This window comes from Rattus norvegicus, chromosome 10 (assembly GCF_021556685.1).
Source record: "Rattus norvegicus strain SHRSP/BbbUtx chromosome 10, alternate assembly SHRSP_T2T, whole genome shotgun sequence".
Lineage (NCBI taxonomy): Eukaryota > Metazoa > Chordata > Mammalia > Rodentia > Muridae > Rattus > Rattus norvegicus.
In genome coordinates, this window is record NC_141543.1 from 112,448,977 (window position 1) to 112,472,406 (window position 23,430).

General features: G+C 48.9%; 1 protein-coding gene across 17 annotated transcripts in view; it reads right to left on the bottom strand.

Annotated features, from left to right (window-relative positions):
• Nucleotides 1-2,096: 2,096 nt before the first annotated feature.
• Ccdc57 (coiled-coil domain containing 57) overlaps nt 2,097-23,430 on the bottom strand; it is a 103,479-nt gene continuing 82,145 nt past the window's right edge. For 16 of the 17 annotated variants that reach the window (XR_015631072.1, XR_015631071.1, XR_015631066.1 and 13 more), the window contains one exon: nt 2,097-2,542. Coding sequence is in view for 11 of the 17 variants with exons in the window: in XM_087574429.1 (XP_087430555.1) it covers nt 2,274-2,542 (269 nt within the window). In the remaining 6 variants the exon portion in view is untranslated. 17 annotated transcript variants of the gene reach the window in all.

Genomic DNA, 23,430 nt, shown 5'->3' on the forward strand with positions numbered 1-23,430 from the left:
CGTGTCGCTGCGATTCCACGCCGTGATCGTAGCGCGCGCAGAGCCGAGGGGCGTGGCCTGCTCCACATCGAGACCAATTGGACACCGAGGCCGTTCTCGGTGGCCCAATGGTGGCGCGCGGGTGGGCGTTGCTAGGCAATAGGGTGATGGGCCGGCAAAAGCGGCAAAGCGCTTCTCGGGCCCCCGCGCAAGCGCGGTCGTTGACCCTGGCGGAGGGCGCCTCAGGCGGGGTTACTACCGGTCATCGTGGCCCAGCTTTCTCAGACACCCACCCTTTCTGTGGCCGCCTTGGAGACCAGGATGCGGGCAGGGACGAGAGCAGTAGGCAGGATAGGGAACACTGACGGGCGCGTGCCGCGGTCTCCTGAGTCCGTTCAGTGTCCAGGCGCGGCCATCTGGCGAGCGGGATACCACCCCTCCCCCGCCTGGTGGGAACAAAGGAGCGTCTGCGCGCCTCCCTGAGTTGCTGGTTTCCGGGACCCTCACCCTCCCTCCCTTTAAATTCCTCTTTTGAAAGGGTTATCGAATTTGGGGACGGGAGATGATGAAAACTCACCGACCAAAAAGACACAGACTGCTCAGAGTTGATCCCTTTCCTTCTGCCCTTCCACTACAGGCCCAGGCCACTAAGACCAACCTTATGGGCAGTGGCTTTGGGGGGGGGGGCGCTAAGGAGGGAGTAGTGTCAGTGGTCCTTGACTGCATGTCTATAGCAAAAGCCAGAGCCTCAGAGCCTTGCTTGTCAACCCTGGCTTCTAGCTTCTCCAGCTTGGCTGTCCACAGGCTCTCTGTGGAAGGAGGCTAAGTGGGGACCCTGAAGGGCAGCCTGTAGGACTGGCAGGTGTATTCTGCCCACATGCCGGCTTGCCCCCAAGTTCTCCTATTAGTGCCCCTGTGTCTTTAGGGCCTGTTCCATGGCCTACTGATGGCATCTCTTGTTGTAATGTGTATTCTATGGAGGTGAGGAGTGCAGGACCCAGGTCCTGCACTCTCTCTATTGGAGGGTCTTCACTTTGTTGTGTCTTTGGGTTTCAGGGTCAGCCTAGGAGAGTTTTATAAATGGCTTGTGCATGTGCCAGCCAGAGCTGTCCCACCCCACCTCCAGGTGCCCTGTGTTTGCCTTCTCGCTGGCCAGGCTGCTGGCTAACCATACTTGGTCAGCAGAGCTCTGCCCTCTGCAGCTACTGGGGTCTTCAGTGGAGGGGTTGTAACCAAGGAGAGCAGGCTGGAATGCAGAGTATGGGCCTGTGCAGAGGAGGATGCTGGGGTCAGCAGACTTCTCTGCTCATCTTTTTACCCATAGAGGTTGCAGGCTACATCTCAGCAAAGAGAGTGGACTGCCAGATGTGGATGTGGGAGAGCCACATCAAGATGGCCTGCCATTGCCCTTGCTGGTCTTGAAAGCACAGTGTGCCTAGGTGGGCTGTTGTGAAGACATCATCCTATGTCTCTTGGCGTATGCACCTCGAGAGCAGCCTACTACAGACACAGCAAGAGTGATCTGCAGTTGTGTGATACCTAGGCCTGAGGGTTTCAGCTAGCGTCCCAAGACCACATTACTGAGCGTGGGCTTTCTTGTGATGTTTGTGTGGCCCACACATGTGAGCCAGCCAGCGGGAACCACTATCAGGATTTTACACAGATGCAAAATGAAGCTGTAAGAGTCACATGATTAATCAGGGACACACAGCAACCTGGACCTGGGAGCTGCTTCCACCCCTGCAGCCCTGTGTGTCTTATGCCCAGCAAGGCTAAGGCCATGACCCTCTTTAAGATCTACTGTGGGCAGGAATGGTCAGGCAGGTCCCTTGATGAGGTTTTCAGTCGGCAGATGAGTATATTTCTGAGATAGGGCCTCGGCCAGGCTCATGCTCCTGGGAGGACCTCTCTCACAATGTTCCTTGGGGACATACTTTGCAGGTGGCCACTCTATTCTGCCCACCAGATTCTAGAGAAGAATAGTGTCACTGACAGGGTCAGTGCACAGTGGCTGTGGGTGGTGACACAGGCAGGTGGCAGAGACCAGCCCAGGATCTAGCCTGCATGTTGATACTTCATTTCCCAAGTAGGACAAGACAGACAACTTCACAGGCCAAGCAGATGGAGGAGGGTTTTAATTTCTCTTTAGTATCAGGCAGGCCAGCATTTGGGAGTCTGTCCTGTGTCACAGTCCACCTGTGTATTATGTGTGTACTCACTCCCAACTTGTACATGCACAGGCCCCGTGGACCAAGGTGGAGGCCCCTGTGCAGTGCCCTGCAGGAGGCTGAGATCTAGTCCTTGAGGTTGTAGTTGCGGATCCTTGGGTGCCGCTGTGGCTGGCAGTTTGCAGGCTTTGCTGGATGCGACTTGCTGGGTCTGGGGTGTGAGGCTTTTGGCTGAGCTTCCATCTTTAGCCCTTTGACAGCAAAGGCCCTTTGTGTGGGGACAGGGCTCCGGCTGACCCTTTGTGTGGGGACAGGGCTCCGGCTGGCCCTTTGTGTGGGGACAGGGCTCCGGCTGACCTTTTGGAAACAGCTGGGTCCCAGAGGTGCGGGACACTCTACAGGCAAGAAGTAGAAAAAGATGTAGGTTAGGATCACAGGAAACGGAGGTGGGTATGTGCCCAGAGTTGGTCATATCATAATCAGCAGCCTGTAAGGACTCAGTCTGCTTTTCTCTGCAGGAGCCTATACAGGCCAGCAGGCCCTCCGGAGTGCCCTAGCCCTGGCCAGTGGCAGCAACGGTATTGGGTCCTGACTAGGGTGTAGGAGGTCTGTGTGGGCACAGGCTTCACATATCTTCAACTGATCCTGGGCCTGCCTCTTCCCTACCGCACAGAAATCTGGGCTCTGGAAACAAAAGAAAGCACTGAACAAAACACCCTGAGCTGTTATAACCATTTCCTAAGGGCATGGGGGCAGGTGGCCCCACCTCCCATTCAAGCCAAGCCACCTCATCGAGAGTTCAGTGAGTTGTCCTGTGCTTGGGGCTTGCGTGTACAGGGAGTGTTCGTGAACACTTCTGACACAGACAGGCCAAGGACTGTCTGGTAAGCTGTACCACACACACAGGCACAGGTTAAAGCCTAGAGCAGCTCTGCCAGAGTCCACTTGAGCCGTAGTCAAAGTGGTCACTTTATTGCCGCTGCTGCGGCTGCTGCTAGAACCCAGACTTCATGGGTAAGGGCCTGCTAGTAAGCCCCACTAGTTAGTAAGCCCCACTAGTTAGTAAGCCCCACTAGTTAGCCCACTAGTAAGTCCCACTAGCTTTTGTAGATGATCATCTTTATCTTTTGATCTTTTGTGTACTTTGAATCTTTGATACTAAAAATGTCTTATCTTTTTTTTTTTTTTTTGGTTCTTTTTTTCGGAGCTGGGGACCGAACCCAGGGCCTTGCGCTTCCTAGGCAAGCGCTCTACCACTGAGCTAAATCCCCAACCCCAATGTCTATCTTTTCTAAAACTATTTCACCTCCCTCAGGCACACAGACAGACCTATCCTTCCTCCCTGGCAACCTGGCCCAGCAGACAGGAAGCTTCTGGGGCTTTTGCATTTTTATACTTTTTTTTCCCTCCTTTTTAGACAGGAACTACTATGCAGTTCTGGTTTACCTGGAACTCACTATGTAAACTGCTTGGCCTAGACATTAGGGACACACCTGCCTCTGCCTCCCAAGTGGAGGGATTAAGAGCATGCAACACAACACCATGCACTATATCTTACAGCAGAGTCTGGTGTCTTGGGGACACAGCCCACTGCTTGCCAGTCTTAGCTCAGCTGTCTTATGTGCATGTCTGTCCAGAGCTGAGGAGCCTATCTCTGTGACTCCCGTGGACCTGGAACATGCCGCATGGGCACAGGGTAGGTAGGGTAAGAGTCAGTAGAGCCACAGAGTGCCTGGCAGAATCTAATGTGCTGTGGGCATGGAGCCTGAGTGCTTGCATAGGCTCCAGAGAAGTGAGCTGCCCTCCTCCCTGTCCTGAGACTGTGTGGGTCTCTTTTTCTTTGGTTTCTTTTAAATCAGGGTCTTGCTTTGTAATGCAGGCTGGAGTCATGGCAATCCTCTTGCTTCAGGCTTGTGAGAACGCAGTATGTGATACCATGCCCAGCTTTCTGAGGAAGGAACTTTTTGAAACATTTAGAAGCAGCAACCTCATTAGGGTCATTTCTGCCCTAGCTCCTGCAGGACAAGGCTGTGCTGACTCAGGATCCTGAGGACACCTGCTAGCTATGCCTGGTTCTCCAAACCTAGACCACCCTCCTCTTATACACATGTTCCTCCCAGCACCAGCTAACCATATCACATGGCTCTTCTCCTCTAAGTCTTCCAGAAGGCATCATGGAGGGCAGGAATCATAGAAGGGCTCCATGCTAGGTCCTCTTGCTGCCGACCTGGCCCAGCCAGGTAGGAGCAAAGGCCAAGGAAGGAACTAGCCTGATCTAACCAGTGGTCACAGTGGAGCTGTTCATGACTCAGGCCAGTGTCAGACAAGTAGCTTCTAACTGGCACCAAGAGCTAGACACACTTACTTGAGCTGTTCCTAAGTAGGTCTAGTTAAAGGAAGAACAGGACACTCTTCTTGGTGGCCTCTCTTTAGACAGTCCTCCCTGTGTGGGGGAAGGAGGTACCTGGCCCAACTCCCAGGCCTCCAGGGCCCCAGCCCACTCACTACTTTGCAGCTAGGAGACATAGCACTGGGAATCCCAGGCCTGGCTGAGGTTTGGTTCCCACCTGTGCTGACCTGAGGTCCAACCAGTAACTGGCCCATAAAACCCACTCTGCCTATCTGGGACTCTATGTTGTCACCTGGGCTCTTGAGTAGTAAGCACCAGGGAGAAGTCAGGACGCACAGATGTCCTGGGCATTGCCAGGCAAATACTCGTGCACACCAGCCTCCTGTTTGATCTGCCTCTGCCTAGCATTTGACTTGTGGAAAGTTCTGGTTTGTAAGGTATTTTAGTCCCTGTGGCTTTTAATTGAGGGAGAGGTATCGGAGCCTTATGGGTCCATATGTGCAGTTACTGCATGTTTTCACTGAACATTTGATCCTGGACTGTGTTTGGAGATGGGCCTGATTCTCATCTACCCTAAAGTGTCTGAGCCTCAGCTCTCTTGCCCCTGAAATTCCTAGGCCCAGGAGTTACCTTCAGAGCTACTACCCCAGCTGCTTGGCTCCAGGATATGGTGTGACCTCCTGGCTCCATGGATGCCCTGATGTGGCTTTTCAAAGGACTGGACTCAGGTCTCCAGAACCTGCCTTGGGGCTAGAGAGGGCTTGCCCTGGACTCTGGCAACAGTTCAAGACTCAGTTCATGTTGTGGCCCTGGGCACAGCTGTCAAGACCTTTCTATCCCATCTTATTTATGGCTGCTCCAGCCAGTCCTGTCTTTGGGGTTAACCAACCTTCACAGAGACCTCTCCTATCCCCATGGGATCTTGTGTGCACCTCAGTTTTCTTGGCATTTGCCCTGAGCTCCTTTTTCCATCACGCTTATCAGTGAGGTCGTATTACACTTCTGGCCTGTCAGACTCTCCAAGGCTCCCAGAGTCCAAGCCTTCAGTGAGGCCTGCACAGGGGACATGATCTTGCTTCCTCAGCCCTCATATTCACATGCAATGGTGGCCTGGCATCCCCACTAAACCCCTGCCTCAATGCCTTTTCCTAAAGGAGCCTTTAATTTCAGGTAATCAGATGCCACCTAACTCCTCACTATCATCACCTTGGGGAACCCAAAGTTGTGTGGCCTCCATTGGAGCAGCTTAGGCTCCATTCACAGGCCTGTTGGACACCACGTTCTCTTGAGCTGTGCTACAGCAGAAAAGCAGGAACCTCAACCAGTGCCCACTGCCACGCCATGGGGTTCAGAGAGGCAGCCCTTGGTGGTTGGGTCCCACCATCCCTCCTGAAGATTACTTTGCCAGGTGTGGACACTAGACCTATCTCTTTCTGGCTGTCCTGCTTATATCAAACCATCTGCAGACAGAGATCCTGTGCAGCTACCAGGCCTAACTCTAATTCTGCCTCTGGCAGGGCTGGGGGAAGGGGAGAGACAGGGCTGAGGACAGGGGTGACGGTTGCAAGAGGAACTGCACTGTGAGGTGGCCTCAGAACTGGCTTGCCTCTGGATACATTCTCGGGAAGACAGACAATAGTGTGGGCAGGAGGTGAGAGCGGGGCAGAGGAGGCCAGGGATGTAACAGGAATCTCAAGTTGTTTAGGAAGCTGTGAACCTGCTTCAGGGGCCACACTGTTCTATTCTCTGCATGTAGAATCCTGTGTGTGCGCAGATGGTGTGTGGCTCTACCAGATGTTCTTTAGGGGTGGCCACCTTGTCATGACAGAAGAACTTTTGCAGGGCCTGCCTACTGACTGGAGGTTCCAGGTGGGCTCCTGAGCAGCCTAAGCCATGCTGGCAGAACAGATCAAGGCTGGTGCAGGCTGGTAGGCCCTCATGGATGGCTACATTGTGGGTAGCAAGCCCCTCACTATCTGCACCTCCCCTCCCTGCGGCACCTCAGGGATGGCTGTGGCATCTCTGGGCTGCTGTACCTTAGCTGTTCTCTGCTTTCCCGGCCCAGGACAGCTGAGTGAGGCAATGTTCCCCACATCTACCAGTGTGGCCTTATGGGAAGAGGCTGCTGGCCACGCTGACACAGGCTGCCCAGCTTGCTCAAGACATCATGGGCGGCTGGCCAGGTCAAAGGCCTGCTCTGGAATCATTCTCTGGAGGTTTGGCCAATGACCCTTTGGACCCCATGAGCTGCTTTCTGTCCCCCCAGGAAGAAGAGGCGGAGGGTGACACGCCTGTGGCACATGCAGGAAGGGTGCGCTCGCCCAGGCATGGGTCTGAGGCCAGGGCCAGAGACACAGGCAGTGCTCCACACAAGGCCATGGCTGTGTTCACTCAGGTCTCAGCTTCAGCAAGCCTCTCTGTGAAGGATGGGAGACCTACTCCCCCAGACTGAAATGTGGAGGAGAACTGCAGGAAGATGAGCAGACATGGCTTCACCCAACTAATGCTCAGCACCTCTTGGGTCCACAGGGGATCAGGCCCCAGACAAAAGGCCTTGTGGCATGGGCTAGGCGGGGGGTACTCGGGTTGGATGTGGGTAGATATTATCCAGTGCTATGCTTCTCTGGGCTAGGGATGCAGGATCAGTTCTGCAGAATAGTGTGCCAGTGTGTACACTGAGGTGAGGTTCCTCCTGCGAGCACTACATGTGGAGCTTACAGCTGAAGGCTGCCCTCCTACCTCAGCTGCCTTCAGCTCCCTCACACCACTGAGAGCTCAGTGGTGTTTCCAAGACAGGCGGGAAACTACAGGGCCTCACTCACTGCAAGGAGAGGGGGAGCTTTGGGGTTCACAGGCTGGGCCACTGAGTCAATCACAGACAGGGATTAACATCAGATCATGATGTTCCCGGGAGGCCTGGTCTTCCCACTCTTCTCCTAGACCTCTTGAGTTCTGCCCATACTGGTTTAGGAGCACACAATGCTTCCATGTTTAAGGCCAGAGGCCATTGTCCTCAGGAGAGCACAGGCCAGCCACTCTGGCTGGTGAGGAGGGTCTCTCTGGTCACTAGGACACTTCTGGGTTGTGACACCTGCTGGTGTTCCAGGTATCTCACTTGTACCTCCACCTACATTCCACTATATGCAGCTTATATACTATAGATACTTAAATACTATACTGGCCCTGCTTATATGAGGGGTCCCCAGGTATCCAGTGACGGGGCTTATCCCCAGATACAGAGTGATGTGAACTTTGCAAATTTATACCCTCAGTGATAGAATAAAGTGTCCTGTTAGCCTGTTATTGGCTTTCCGTTTTAGACAAAAGTTGGTGGTACCACAATGCACATGCCGAGAGAAGACTGTTTCTCCTGAGTGCCCAACCAATCTCTTACCTCCAGTTCTCAATGTCAGGCCTGACAGGGGACATGGCCTTTGCCCCACTAGACTGATTAGTTCTGAAGTTTAATTGGGAAGGCCACATTTCCTAATCCTGAGCATGAATGGGAAGTTTTATTAAAGAACTGCTGCCAGGGTACCCAGCAGTAGTGACCTGAGCTAGCCCTGTTGCTTTGGCTGTGAAGAAATCAGGAAGCAAGTAGGTGCCTGAGGGGTGTGTAGGGTTCACACACACCAAAGTTCCACCATTGTGGACCCCAGGGCACACACAGTTTTCAAGGGCAGCATTGTTTACCTGGGTCAGACTCAGCTCAGACTTATGCATCTTTGTTCTGGATTGTAACAGCTTTTCATGAACTATAGGTATAGCACAGGTTTTTTTTTTTTTTTTTTTTTTTTTTCCTTTTTTTCGAAGCTGGAGACTGAACCCAGGGCCTTGTGCTTGCTAGGCAAGCGCTTTACCACTGAGCTAAATCCCCAACCCCTTATAGCACAGGTTCTTAAAGTGAAGAGAGAGGGGTTGGGGATTTAGCTCAGTGGTAAAGCGCTTGCCTAGCAAGCGCAAGGCCCTGGGTTCGGTCCTCAGCTCTGGAAAAAACAAAAACAAAAAAACAAAATAACCAACCAAAAAAAAAAAAAAAGTGAAGGGAGAACTCTGGTTTGGGTTTTTTGGGTTGTTTCTTGTTTGTCTGTGTAGGCCTGGCTATCCTGGAACCCACTGTGCAGACCAGGCTGTTGTTGAGTTCACAGAGATCCTGAGTGCTGGGACTAAAGGCATGCACCACCACACTGGGGGATTCTGGCTTTACATAAGGGCTTACATCTAGACCCTCTAGTAGAAACTTCTAAAGCAGGGAGAGGCCAGGTGTGGGGAGGCAGAGGCAGAGGCAGAGGCAGAGAGGCAGAGGCAGAGAGGCAGAGGCAGAGGCAGAGGCAGAGGCAGAGGCAGAGAGGCAGAAGCAGAGAGGCAGAGGCAGAGGCAGAGGCAGAGAGGCAGAGGCAGAGAGGCAGAGGCAGAGAGGCAGAGGCAGAGGCAGAGGCAGAGAGGCAGAGGCAGAGGCAGAGGCAGAGGCAGAGAGGCAGAGGCAGAGAGGCAGAGGCAGAGGCAGAGGCAGAGAGGCAGAGGCAGAGAGGCAGAGGCAGAGGCAGAGGCAGAGGCAGAGGCAGAGGCAGAGGCAGAGGCAGAGGCAGAGAGGCAGGTGGATCTCTGGGAGTTCCTAGCCTGCAGAGTTGAGAGAGAGAGAGAGAGAGAAAGAGAGAGAGAGAGAGAGAAATGAGGAAAGAAATTAAGAAATTTTAGGAAACAGTCAGGTCCTATCTTCTCCAAATTATCTATAAGATTAGAAAAATGCTAAGACCTGTAACTCTAGAACATAGGAGGCAGAAGCAGTAGGATCCTGAGTTCAGGTTCAGCATGGGTTAGATAGTGAGGCCTTATCTCAAATACTAAAACAGCCAGCATTGGTGGGCCTTTAGTTCCAGTAAAAGCAGGCAGATCCCTGTGAGTTTGAGGCCAGCCTGGTCTATAGAGTGAGTTCCAGGACAGTCAGGGCTACACAGAGAAACCCTGTCTCAAAACAAACAAACAAACAAACAAACAAACAAACAAATCAAAAACTGAAGTTGGAAAATGGCTCAGTAGGTTAAAGTGCTTGCTATACAAACTTTTAACTTGAGGTCTATCCCAAGAGCCCATGCAAAGGTGGAAGGAGAGAACTTAAGTTAACTGTCCTCTGACTTCTGTGTGAGTGAATGGTATGTACATGCCCTGTTCCCAGACACACACACACACACACACACACACACACACACACACACACACACACACACACACAAAACCATAAAATACAGACAAGACAAACCCAATCAGTTCTAGGCGAGCACATTGCTGCAATGTCAAGCTCACGGCTGCCCCTCAAGGCTGGCCCACACGAAGTCTGCTTCTCCATGTTCACTTCAGCAGAGATAAAGTACTGGGCAAGGTTTAAGGCCTGTCTGTGATGACACGAATATCCATATCCGGGGTAGAAAGTACCTTTTTACAGTTCTGGGGACAGAACTCGAGGCTTTGTGTATGCTAAGCACACACTCCAGCCCTGAACTCCAGCCCCTGCTAGGAGAAATGCTGAGCTTGATAAAGATCCCATTGAGAAGCACACAGCAATCATCACATTTAGAAACTTCAGCCTAATCCCCTTCGATTTAGGAAGGATACAAGACAACTACTGTCACCACTCCTGTTACCATGGTGTTAGGGGGCCCAGCCAACTCTTTAAGAAAAGGAAAAGGAGTGTATGGCTTGGAAGAGAAGAAAAGAAGGAAGACAGCATCATCTACTTAGCAAGAGAAAGAATCAAAGCCAAATTGTGAAGGTCTATTCAGGAGCTCAGAAAGGCAGCAGCTCCACCTACACTCCCCGGCCCTTTCTGAAGCAGCTTCGAGAGCCACGACTTTAGGAACAGCAGAAGTGAAGTGGCTGCCACTCTGCAATAAAGTTTTCCTGGCACTGCCCAGTGTCTGGGCCTGGGTGGGAACACACCTCAGGGCTGGGTACCTGCTCGTCAGTCTAGGAAGTCCTTTGCTTTATATCTTTTTTTTTCTTTTTCTTTTTTTTTCTTTTTTCTTTTTTCTTTTTTTTTTCGGAGCTGGGGACCAAACACAGGGCCTTGTGCTTGCTAGGCAAGCGCTCTTCCGCTGAGCTAAATCCCCAACCCCCTTTTATATCCTTTTAAAAAAGGGTTATAGGTTCTTCTCTTCAGGCTGACTCTCCACAGCAGACTTTTACTCAAGCTATTGGGGGCGGGGTGCCAGGCTCTTCCATTGGCTCTGTCCCCTGGGTTCTACTATACTCCCATGATGCTGGAGCTCCTGGCCTGCTTGTCAGCAATAATGGCCTCCCCTGGTGTCCCTAAATCCACAGAGGAGAACAATTAAGAGGCCTCCAATGGCTTGATGAGAATTATAAGTATCCTTCAAGGATCTCAAGTGGTCTCCAAACAACACACGTGGAAAGACAAGGCAGACTACATAGTCTTGGCTTGATCTTGCCAGTGATAGACCCAGATCTCCAAGGAGAAAGAATGTAGTAAGAAGTAGTAGTAGTAGTAGTAGTAGTAGTAGTAGTAGTAGTAGTAGTAGTAGTAGTATGTGTGTGTGTGTGCGCGCGTGCGCGTGTGTGCGTTGGGTGTGGGAGGGGGTTCATGTGTGCCACAGCATGCACTTTGGAAGCTACAGGACAACTTGTGAGAGTTATTTCCTTTCATAGAGACGGTTCCTAGATGGAACTCAAGTTAGGCTCAGAGGCAAATACCCTAACGTGGTGAACCACCTCTCAGGCCTCTTAAATCATTTTTAATTTACATACAATAGAGTGCATTATTCTAGATCTTCCTATCTAGTTTGTAAAGTATCTGCCTCTCCTTTTTTTTTTTTTTTTTTTCTTTTCTTTTTTTCGGAGCTGGGGATCAAACCCAGGGCCTTGTGCTTGCTAGGCAAGCACTCTACCGCTGAGCTAAATCCCCAACCCCTCTGCCTCTCCTTTTTAAAGAGGCAGATATTTATTTGTTTGTTTGTTTATTTAAAGTACACTGTAGCTGTTTTCAGACATACCAGATCTGATCCCATTACAGATGGTTGTGAGTCACCATGTGGTTGCTGGGAATTAAACTCAGGACCTCTGGAAGAGTAGCCAGTGCTCTTAACCCCTGAGCCATCTCTCTCCAGTCCCTGGCTCAGGCCTCTAAGTGCTGGATTATATGTATATGCTGTCAGGTTTGTTTTGCAGTGTTGGAGGTTAAACTGGAGCCTTCCAGGGTAGAAGTAATGGCTAAAAGCACTTGTTGCTCCTACACAGGACTTGGTTCCAATTCCACACACCCATAACTAACCCATAAAAACCATAATTTTTATACATAAAATAAATAAAAACAAACTGGGACCTTCCACAATATAAGATGAACAGTCTGTCTTCACTCTAACCTTTCTGGTTTTTGTTGTTTTGAGATAGGGTCTCCCTATGTAGCTCTGGCTGCCTGGAAAAGTCTATGTAGACCAATTTGGTCTCTCCCTTGCTTCCCAAGTACTGGAATTAAAGCTTTTTTTTTTTTTTTTTTTTTTTTTTTTTGTGGGTTCCTGGAGCAGACCCTGTGATACTGGAATAAAGAGTGTCTCCTGACAGGTGTGGTGGTGCTGAGGAGACTGGGGTGGGTGGGGCAGAAAGGGCTTTCTCTTTACAATCTGCTTGTCCCCTTTCTGGCTTCATTATGTTGTAGGACTGCCTGGCCATCCGGCAGGCGGAGGAATATGGGCATTAGGTTCCCACCAGAGGTGGAAGCTGCAGTGCCTTCTTGACTTGCTAAATTGTTTGGTTTTGAGACAGGATCTCACTCTGTAGGTCAAGCTGGCCTGAAACTCACTATGTTGTCCAGGATGGCTTAGAACTAATGTGAATCCTACTGTCTTAGCCTCCTGAATGCTAAGATAACAGGTATGAGCAGCCAGACTGGCTTGAATTTATTTTTTTAAGTTTTATTTATTATTATATTTATATGAGTACACCTTAGCTGTCTACACATCAGAAGAGAGCATCGGGTCCCATTACAGATGGTTGTGAGCCACCATGTGGTTGCTGAAAATTGAACTCAGGACCTCTAGAAGAGCAGTCAGTGCTCTTTTTTTTTTTTTTTTTTTTCTTTTCTTTTCTTTTTCGGGGCTGGGGACTGAACCCAGGGCCTTGCGCTCGCTAGGCAAGCGCTCTACCGCTGAGCTAAATCCCCAACCGCAGTCAGTGCTCTTAATTGCTGAGCCATCTCTCCAGCACAAATTTTATTTTTTTTAATCATTTAAAATATAAAAATTTTTTTCTTTTCTTTTTTTCGGAGCTGGGGATTGAACCCAGGGCCTTGCGCTTGCCGCTGAGCTAAATCCCCAACCCTAAAAAATTTTAAAATGTAATGTGTATTTGCATGAGTTTATGTGCAACGCATGCATGCAGATGCCGGTGGAGGCCAGAGGGTATTGTCTCCTGGAACTAGAGTGGAATTAAGGCAGTCATGAGCTGACAGACACAGATGCTGAAAACCCAGTCTAGATCCTCTACAAGAACAGTAAGTGCTCTTAACCACTGAGCTGTCTGTCCAGCTCCTATATTTCAATGGTTAGATTATCACCGTCATTATTGCCACTATTATTACATGTGTGTGTGTGTGTGTGTGTGTGTGTGTGTGTGTGTGTGTGTGTGATATGTGTGACTACACAAACATGGCCATTAGAGGACAACATCCAGGAGTCATTTCATTCTTTCTCTCCTTCTCTCCTTCTTCCCTTCCTTCTTTCCTTTTCAAGACAGGGTTTCTCTGTGTAGCCCTGGACATTCCAGAAACTCACTCTGTAGACCAGGCTGGCCTTGAACTCAGAGACCTGCCTGCCTCCGCCTCCCTAATGTTGGAATCAGGGAGTCATACCACCATGCCTGGCAAGTCAGTTATTGCTTGATACCATCAGCCTCGTTGGCAAGCTCTTTTAATTACTATCCCATCTCGAAGCCCAAAATTGTGCTTTTCAGACAGGAATTTAACTCTGTAATCCCTGAGTGCCAGAATTACAGCATGTGCTACCATGGCCCCTTTGATTTTTTTTTTTTTAATCTGTTTGAGACAGAGTCCCATCCTGTAACTCTAGTTGGCCTGGAATCCGTTCTGTAGACCAAGCTGGCACCCAAGTCACAGAGATCCATTTGCTTCCACCTCCCTAGTGCTAGGATTAAAACTGTGGGTTACCATACCAGGGGGCTGTGTGTGTGTGGGGGGCATCCATACCAGGGGGCTTTGTGTGTGTGTGGGGGGCATCCATACCAGGGGGCTTTGTGTGTGTGTGTGTGGGGCATCCATACCAGGGGGCTTTGTGTGTGTGGGGGGGGGCATCCATACCAGGGGGCTTTGTGTGTGTGTGGGGCATCCATACCAGGGGGCTGTGTGTGTGTGTGGGGTTACCATACCAGGGGGCTTTGTGTGTGTGTGTGTGTGTGTGTGTGGCATCCATACCAGGGGGCTGTGTGTGTGTGTGTGTGTGTGTGTGTGGCATCCATACCAGGGGGCTGTGTGTGTGTGTGTGGGGGGGGTTACCATACCAGGGGGCTGTGTGTGTGTGGGGGGGTTACCATACCAGGGGGCTTTGTGTGTGTGTGTGGGGCATCCATACCAGGGGGCTTTGTGTGTGTGTGGGGGGGCATCCATACCAGGGGGCTTTGTGTGTGGGGGGGGGCATCCATACCAGGGGGCTTTGTGTGTGTGTGGGGGTCATCCATACCAGGGGGCTTTGTGTGTGTGTGTGGGGGGGGGTGTTACCATACCAGGGGGCTTTGTGTGTGTGTGGGGGGTGTTACCATACCAGGGGGCTTTGTGTGTGGGGGGGGTTACCATACCAGGGGGCTTTGTGTGTGTGTGTGTTGGGGGGGGGCATCCAAACAGGACTTCTCTATGTAGCCCTGACTGTCCTGGAACTTGCTCTGTAGACTTGGCTGGCCCCAAACTTGGTGACACCTTCTTCTGCCTCCGAGTGCTGGGATTCAAGGCCTGAGACATTACTGTTCAGCTCTATGATTTTTTTTCCCAGTCATAAATACTTGTGATTTTTTTTTCATCTAAGCCATCCATCATGAAAATGTTTAAGATAAGCCTAGTATGTTGGCATACCCGGATCTCTGTGAATTCCAGAAAAGCCAGGGCAAACCATGTCTTAAAAAAAAGGAAGGAGGGGTTGGGGATTTAGCTCAGTGGTAGAGCGCTTGCCTAGCAAGCACAAGGCCCTGGGTTCGGTCCCCAGCTCCGAAAAAAAGAAAAGAAAAGAAAAAAAAAAAAAAGGAAGGAAAGGAAATGTTAAGTTAAAAACAAGAAGACACTAGGTTTGGTGGCTCACACTGTGATTTCCACACCTGAGAGGCAGAGATGCAGGAGGATTGCAAGTTCAAATTCAAGCTAAAGGAAAGGAAAGAAAGAGGCAATATGGCTGGGCAGGGAGAACGCCTGTGTGGAAAGATTCTCACCTTTCATCTGATTCGCTCGGTACCGGCTGGAGCATGACAAAGTGGGTACAGGGTCACTGTGATACAAACCTCTACACATCAGCCTCCAGATGATGTCACAACTCCTGCCCAGCCCCCTATGGCTCCCACCCCAGTTATTTCCCTGCCTGTGGGCCTGGGAGGAAAACACATGTATGTGCACAGACCTTAAATATATTCTTTGATACTGGGATGTCTGAGTATCACGGCCATCAGAAGAGGCCTGTGTCCTCGAAATCACATGAGGTAGAGGTGTCGGTCTCCTCGGAGATTCTTCACGCATCTTTCAAGACCTTCACTTCTGTGCACTCTCTCACATATTCAATGGAGAAAGTTCTGCCTTTGGCAAGCTTTACAAGTAAAACGTGTATAGGATCCAGTGCTAAACACTGGGGTCAGTATGGCTGCAGCATACAAGCTCACCCACACGTCCTGTGCCATTGTGATTTATGGCTAATAAGTCCTTTGGCCTTTGTCCCTATTTCCTGGTGTATAATTGCTAAAATCAAGTAGACTCACACCTTAATATCTACTGGGTTTGGCTCCAGGCCATCTCGCTCCCCAACACTAAATATACCCTAGTCCTTATATGAGATGCCTCAGTGTTTAAACATGAGTTTTGAAAGATGCCACTGACTCTACCTCACTCTTGATTCCATATAACTTAACATACAATATACACGCCCACCCTCTAAACAACTGCCAGACTGTATGGTGGGGGGTGACAGAATAAAGTGTATACATGTTTAATACAAGCTCCCCTTTTGGTTGAGGTCAGGCGTGCAGATTAGCTTTATTTTCTGCTTGCTTGGCCTTTTTTTTATTGACAAACTAACATCTACTGAACTCATGTCAATACTTATTCAGTAGAATAGCACAAACGGAAAGATTACGTTAGGAAAATATTATGGTATGATATATGGCCTGAAGACAAAGCCAGTCCTGTTGTGGCTGGGCATGGTGACTTACGTCTGTTCATGCTACAGTTCTCTGGAAGCTGAGACAGGAAGATTTGCTGCCCAAGCTGGAATTACAGGCCTTTGCCACAAGGGTCAGCTGAAAAGGTTATTTCAATTTAGCTTTCCTTATTGGAGATGTTGCTCTGTGATAGAGGACTAGCCTACCTTATACATGACCCAGGGCTCAATCCTCTCAGCAGAACAAAATTAAGGAACTAAACAAAACCACTTTCTTTGCAAGGTTGAACTGGCAGCTAGAACAATAGAAAAGTAACTGATTAAGCAACACTGGCTAGCCTTATAGGCTATTCTGTGAGAGGATTAGGGTAGAGAGAACTGTTTTCTTGCCAATTGAAAGTGGCCTGTTTGAGAATTTGGCAGTTGTCTCTTTAGGACTAATTTCTAGAAGGTGAGGTAAAGAGCTTGGCTTTAAGTTGGACAGGAATGGCAATTCTATGTTGACACCTTAGCTTGGTCCACTGCTGGACCCCAACAGTGACCTGCTATTTCTGCATACCTGGTTTTCTTTTTTCTTTTTTTAAAGATTTATTTATTTACTATATGTAAGTACACTGTAGCTGTCTGCAGACACACCAAAAGAGGGCATCAGATCCCATTACAGATGGTTGTTAACCACCATGTGGTTGCTGGGATTTGAACTCAGGACCTCTGGAAGAGCAGTCGGTGCTCTTAACCACTGAGCCATCTCTCCCGCCCAAGTCCTGGTTTTCTAGAGCTGAACCATTTCTTCCATTTCTTGGCTATTGCTTTTGTGCTCCTTGTGTCCCCTCTAGAGATCTTGTTTCTATGCACTGTGCCTGCGTGGGTATAGAGATACCGTGTGCCTGCTGTGCTCTTTTGTGGAGGACCTGGGACTGTTGTGTCCTGCCGTAGAGATGCTTTCCTGAGGAAACACTCCTTGTTGAGACTTAATCCTCTCACAGAAAAAAAAAATTAGCCTAAGCAGCTGTGTTAACTGGTCAGTTGTTTTTCTTTTGCTGGATTCTTGGCCTTCTTAACCTATTTTTAGATTTTTTTTTCCCCTGAGAGAGGGGGTGTCTTGTGGCTGTGGTGACAAACTCCTGTAATCTCAGCACCTTGGGTATGGAGGCAGGAGGATGAGTTCCAGTGTACTGTCACCCTCAGCTGTATTCAACCCTGTCAGAGAGAGAGAGAGAGAGAGAGAGAGAGAGAGAGAGAGAGAGAGAGAGAGAGAGCGTGCAAGCGCTGTAGAGCACTGGCTGCGCTTCCAAAGGACCCAGGTTCCATCTCCAGCACCCACACGGCAGCTCACAACTGTCTGTGGCTCTAGTCCCAGAGGATACAGCAGTCTCTTTGGGCTTCAGACATATGTGTAGGCAGAACATCCATGTGCACAGAATACATGTGCTGGTATGGAACTCCCAGGTTCCACTGGTCCTTCTGCCTTGTCTGTGGAGTAACCGTGATTATTTATCTATATAGGACCATAGGTGTGTGTCACTGCCTTGTTGTGTGGGCTCCTGGGGGCGGGATAGAGCTCAATTTTAGCTTTTACTCCAAGTCAGATAGCAGAGTGTTTAGACCATGTAAATACATTTTGTGAAGCCAGAGAATGAACTAAATTACATCTGTCTGGTGAGACCTATTTTAAAAAAAACATTGATGAGGGTGGTTCAAGACAGGTTTTCTTTGTGTAGCCCTGCCTTTCCTCTTGTTTTAAAGACCAGGCTGTCCTGAACTCAGAGACCTACCTGCCTTGCTCCACCCCCCACAAGACCCCCACCGCATGCTGGGCTAAAACGGCTGGCCTTTTTTTAAAAAATAAAGGAAGCCTAGGTTGGTCTCAAACTCCAGGTATAGCTGAATCACTTGATTGTCCTGCCTTCCCCCTGCCACCCCTCCCCCCACATGCTAGGATGACAGACCCATGCTACTATATTTATGCTGTGCTGGGTATGGAGGACTCTAGGTAAACATTCTTATCAATTGAAGGTTCTCAGCCCACCTAGTGTTCTAACACTGAGCTACAGGCCAGCTATGTTTGCTTTTTCCTTTTTTTTGCTTTTTCGAAACAGGGTTTCTCTGAGTAGGTCTGGATTCATTTTGTAGACCGGGCCAGCCTGGAACTCAGAGATCAGCCTGCCTCTGCCTCCTGAGTGGTGGGACTAAAGGCGTGCAACCATAAAGGCAGGCCTGTTTGGTTTTTTTGTTTGTTTGTTTGTTTTTGTTTTTTTCTTTTTTTCGGAGCTGAGGACCGAACCCAGGGCCTTGCGCTTGCTAGGCAAGAGCTCTACCACTGAGCTAAATCCCCAGCCCTGCCTGTTTGTTTTTTAAGTTACTGCTCTTGGAGACAAGATTTCTGTGTCATTAACCTTGTACTTTCAGCCATTCTATTTCAACCTAAGCACTAAAGTTACTGGAAGGAATATACACCAGACCAGGCCTGGTCTGTATTTCCAAGTGGAAATCCTGGTTTGTGGTTTTTAGTTTCCAAGAGGAGCCTATCAGGATTTTTATCTAGCCTTATGTACAATGTGCTAGTTTTTCTTTGATAGCATTAAGGTTTTTTTCTTTACCTCCTTCTTTAAAAAATGTTTTTTTATTAGTGTGTGTGTGTGTCTGTGTGTGTGTGAATGTGTGTCTGTGTGTGTGTGAATGTGTGTCTCTGTGTGTGTGTGTGGTGTGTGTGAGTGTGTGTGTGAATGTGTGTGTGTCTCTGTGTGTGTGTGTGTGTGTGTCTCTGTGTGTGTGTGTGTGAGCGTGTGTAGGTGTATGATATAAGTGGAGAGTCTATGGTACACGTTTGGGGGCAGGAGTCAGCTGAAGAGTTAACCTCTCCCACGTATATGTGGGTTACAGGGACCCGGCTCAGAGCACTGGGTGTGCCTGGCAAACTTAGCTGGACCTCCTCCCTAGGCCACTTGTCACTGTTTTTTAAAAAAACGTGATTACGCTGCTGGGTGGTGTGTGCCTTTTATCCCATCACTAAGGAGGCAGAGGTGGTGATCTCTGTGAGTCTGAGGCTAGTGTGTCTACATAGTGAGCTCGAGACCAGCCAGAGCTACAAAGTGAACCTTATCAAACCAACTGACCAAACAACTGGTCAAGAACAAATACACATCCTTGCCAGCATGTGCTGTCACCAGCAAGTGCTGTCACCTGAGGTTTTGATCTTAGCCATTCTGATTGGTGTCAGGTGGAATCTCACGGTCATTTTGATTTGCATTTCCCTGATGACTAAGGACTTTCAACATTTCTTTAAGTGCTTCTCAGCCATTCAAGATTTCTCTGTTGTGAATTCTCTGTTTAGCTCTAATATCCCATTTTTTGATTGGGTTGTTTGATTTTTTGAAAATCATTGGAGCCATTGGAATTGTTTAGGAAGTCTCCCACTCCCCGTGCCAATGAGTTCACTCTTCCACTGCTGGTGGGATTGCAAACTGGTACAACCACTCTGGAAATCTGAGGTTCCTCAGAAAACTGGAAATAGATCTACCTGAAGACCCAGCTATACCACTCTTGGGCATATACCCAAAAGATGCCCCACCATACCATAGAGGCACATGCTCCACTATATTCATAGAAGCCTTATCTGTGATAGAAGCTGGAAACAACCCAGATGTCCCACAATGAAGAGTAGACACAGAAAATGTGGTTCACTTACACAGTGGAATACTACTGAGCTATTAAGAACGAGGACATCGGGGGCTGGAGAGATGGCTCAGCGGTTAAGAGCACTGACTGCTCTTCCAGAGGTCCTGAGTTCAATTCCCAGCAACCACATGGTGGCTCACAACCATCTGTAATGAGATCTGATGCCCTCTTCTGGTGTGTCTGAAAACAGCTACAGTGTACTCATAAATAAAATAAAAATTAAAAAAAAAAAAAAAAAAGAACGAGGACACCATGAGTTTTGCAGGCAAATGGATGGAACTAGAAAATATCATCCTGAGCGAGGTAATCTAGACCTAAAAGGACATGCATGGTATGTTCTCACTAATAAGTGGATATTAGCCAAAAAAGTACAGAACACCCAGGATACAACCCACAGAACTCAGAAAGGTTAACAAGCCGAAGGGCCCAAGTAAGGATTCTTTAATCTCACTTGGGAGGGAGAAGAAAGCAATTGTGAGAAGCAGAGGGGGGGGGAGGGGAAAGGGGGAACATGATCAGGTATTGGGGGGAGGGGCAGGAGAAAAGCCCTGAGGGCTGGCAGAATGAATGGAAATATGAAACCTGGGGTTGGGGGGTGGGAGGTAGGAGGACCAGAGACCTGGGAGGTGAGAGACTCTCAGGACTCAAAAGGAGGGACCTTAGATGAAATGCCCAACAGTGGGGAGAGGGAACTTCCAGAAGAAAGACAGAGCATCAAGTGGAGGGGTGGGGTTGCCCTCCCACAGTCAAAAACTCTGACCCAGAATTATTCCTGTCTGAAAGAACTGCAGGGACAAAAACAGAGAGGAGCCTGAGGAAAAGGAGGTCCAGTGCCCAGGCCAACTTGGAATCCAGTTCAAGGGGAGGCTCCAAGACCTGACACTATTACTGATGTTATAGTGTGCTTACAGACAGGAGTCTAACATGGCTGTCCTCTGAGAGGCCCAACAAGCAGCTGAACGAGTCAGATGCAGATACTTACACTTAACCAATGGACTGAAGTTGGGGACCCCTATGGTTGAATTAGGGAGAGGCTGGAAGAAGCTGAGGTACTCCTGAGGTGACCCCATAGGAAGACCATCAGTTTCAACTAACCTGGACCCCTGAGCTCTCTTAGACACAGGCTGCATGCACCTGCTGGTCTAAGGCCCCTGACACATCTACAACAGAGGACTGCCTGGTCTGGCCCCAGTGGGAGAAGATGCACCGAACCTTCAAGAGACTTGAGGTCCCAGGGAGTGGAAGGCCTGGCAGGGGGTGGGGACATCCTCTTGGAGAGAGTGGGGAGGAGAAATGGGATGAGGAATGTGGGATGGCAGACAGGGGTGGGGAGGTAAGGACTGTAAGACAATAAAGGTAATTAAAAAAACAAAACAAAACACTATGTTTTCAAACACCTCTCCTGAGATTGTGGAGATCCTGTTCGGAATCAAGGTCATGTGTCACCACCATCCCACAAAGCTTTCTTTTTTAAAGAGAAACCAAGAAGGAGTGGATAGGGTAGGGGACAAGGGGGTAGTTGTGGGGAGGGACTGGGAGAAATTGGTTGAGAAGTAAGAAAAATAATTAAAGAGAAAAACAAGCAAACAAATAAATCTTCTTGGGGCTGGGGATTTAGCTCAGTGGTAGAGCGCTTACCTAGGAAGCGCAAGGCCCTGGGTTCGGTCCCCAGCTCCGAAAAAAAGAACCAAAAAAAAAAAAATCTTCTTAAAAACTGCCCCTCCAAATGTGTTGACAATAGCCCAGGCTAGCCTAGAACTAAATCAATGGTTCTCAACCTGTGAGTCTCCCACCCTTTGAGGGGTCACATATCAAATAGCCTGCATATCAGGTATTTACAACAAAATTACAGACAGACATGAAATAGTAACTAAATAATTTTATGGGTGGGGTCACCACCACAGGAGGAACTGTCTTAAAGGATCTTAGCATCAGAATGGTTGAGAACCACTGAGCTAAGTAGTCAAGGGTGACCTTCAGCTCCTGGTCCTCCTACTTCTGTCTTCTATGTGCTACAATTATGGGAATGCGCCTGATGTCTGGATCATATGGTGCTAGGATTGAACCCAGGTCTATGTGCGTGCTAGGGGAGTCCACATCTCCAGCCCTCGTAACAGCTCATGCTAGTTCCCGCATTTCTGAGATCTTTTCACTGACTGATTTTCCTCCGTGTGTGTTGGTTTGGTTTTTGGAGACAGGGTTTTTCTGTGTAGCCCTGGCTGTCCTGGAACTCACTCTGTAGACCGGCTAGCCTGGAACTCAGACATCAGTCTGCCTCTGTATCTCAAGTGCTGGGTAAAGGAGTGGCTACCAGCCAACCTGGCCTTATATCCCTCTTTGTTAATGGATATTTCCATACACTTCATGTGTCTTATAGATTGATTTGATGCTACTAGACATGGGTTGTTTTTTTTTTTTTTCCTTTCTTTTTTCATTTTTGGAGATATACTGAACCTCTGGAAGAACAGTCAAGCGCTCTTAACCACTGAACCATCTCTCCAGCCCCTAGACATTTTCTTATGTTACTGAAATTCCCTCTGTCTTTCAGAGAAGCCTGCATTGATCTTCTATAGTTGAGCAATTGTCTAGGCGCCTCAAGACTGTAGAAGCAGATGAGGCTTTGCCCTCCCTCATGGTGCTTTCTCTGGGGCCTGGGGCCTGAGCACCCTCCTCCCTGGCAGAGCTCTGAAGTCAGTCATCTTGTTAGTATTCTCTTTCTTTTTTTCCCTGTTTCTCCCCTTAATTCCTCTTTCTCCTCCCTCTTTTTCTCTTTCACTGCTTTTTGAGATAGAGTCTCAAGCTATATACCCTAGGCTGGCCTCAAAAAATTTGGGGGGAAGGAGATTATTGAGACAGGGTCCCACGTGTTGTCCTGGCTGGTTTGGAATGCCACATGTAGAGGAGGCTGGCCTTGAGTTTGTGGTCATCCATTCTCTGCACTTGTTTTGCATTTGCATTGTTGGTGCTGGGATAAGCAGACCCTTGGGCATGCCAGAAAAGTGGTCCACCACCCAGGTCCCACAGCCCAGATCCTTACTTGCCGCACACGCTGTGGGCTATCTAGGACTCCTTTCTGTACAAATCTCTCTTTTTCCTAGACTCTGCCTTAAGGTTCATCCTCCTGGCCTCTCCAAGTCCCATTCTCTGTCTCTTCCACAACGTATTGCCTGTGCTTACCTGTTCCTTGCTCTCCAGACAGAAGGTCAGACGACCTAAAACTGGCTTCTGCTCCTAAGGGTGGCACGCAGCAATGCCTGCCCTCCTGTCTGCAAATAGTTAGCTGCTTTGTATCTTTATCCAGTTGTTTATGGGGAACCTCAGAGTGAAGTCTTTATCAGTAGAGCTTGCAGGAGCAGAAGTGGGTGCCAGAATTCTATGGCCTTAGAACAAATACCACTAAGAAGCAAGTTGATTTGGTTATTTCTAAATATATTTGCTTTGCTTTAGAAGTGACTTCAACTTGTTGCGTTCCTGAGTGGCAGTCCTCATAGCTTCATAACTATTAAAAAAAAAAAAATCTCTGGGCATCTGTGTCTCAAAATTGTGGAGGGCCCTTTGTCTTGAGGGACCTCAGTACAGGCAAATGGGCAGCTCATCCACTTCAGGATCTCCGCAGCTCTGCTTGTTCGTTTGTTTCTTCCTTTCTAAAGCAAAAGTTTCTCTCTCTCTCTCTCTCTCTCTCTCTCTCTCTCTCTCTCTCTCTCTCTGTGTGTGTGTGTGTGTGTGTGTGTGTGTGTGTGTGTGTCCCTGGCTATTCTAGAGGTGGGCCACACTACCCCCTGTCTTTTAATATTATTTTTAAATATTTATTTTTAATCTTATGTGTGTGTGAGTTCATTGGATCCCCTGGAACTAGAGTTATGACAACTTTAAGCAGCTA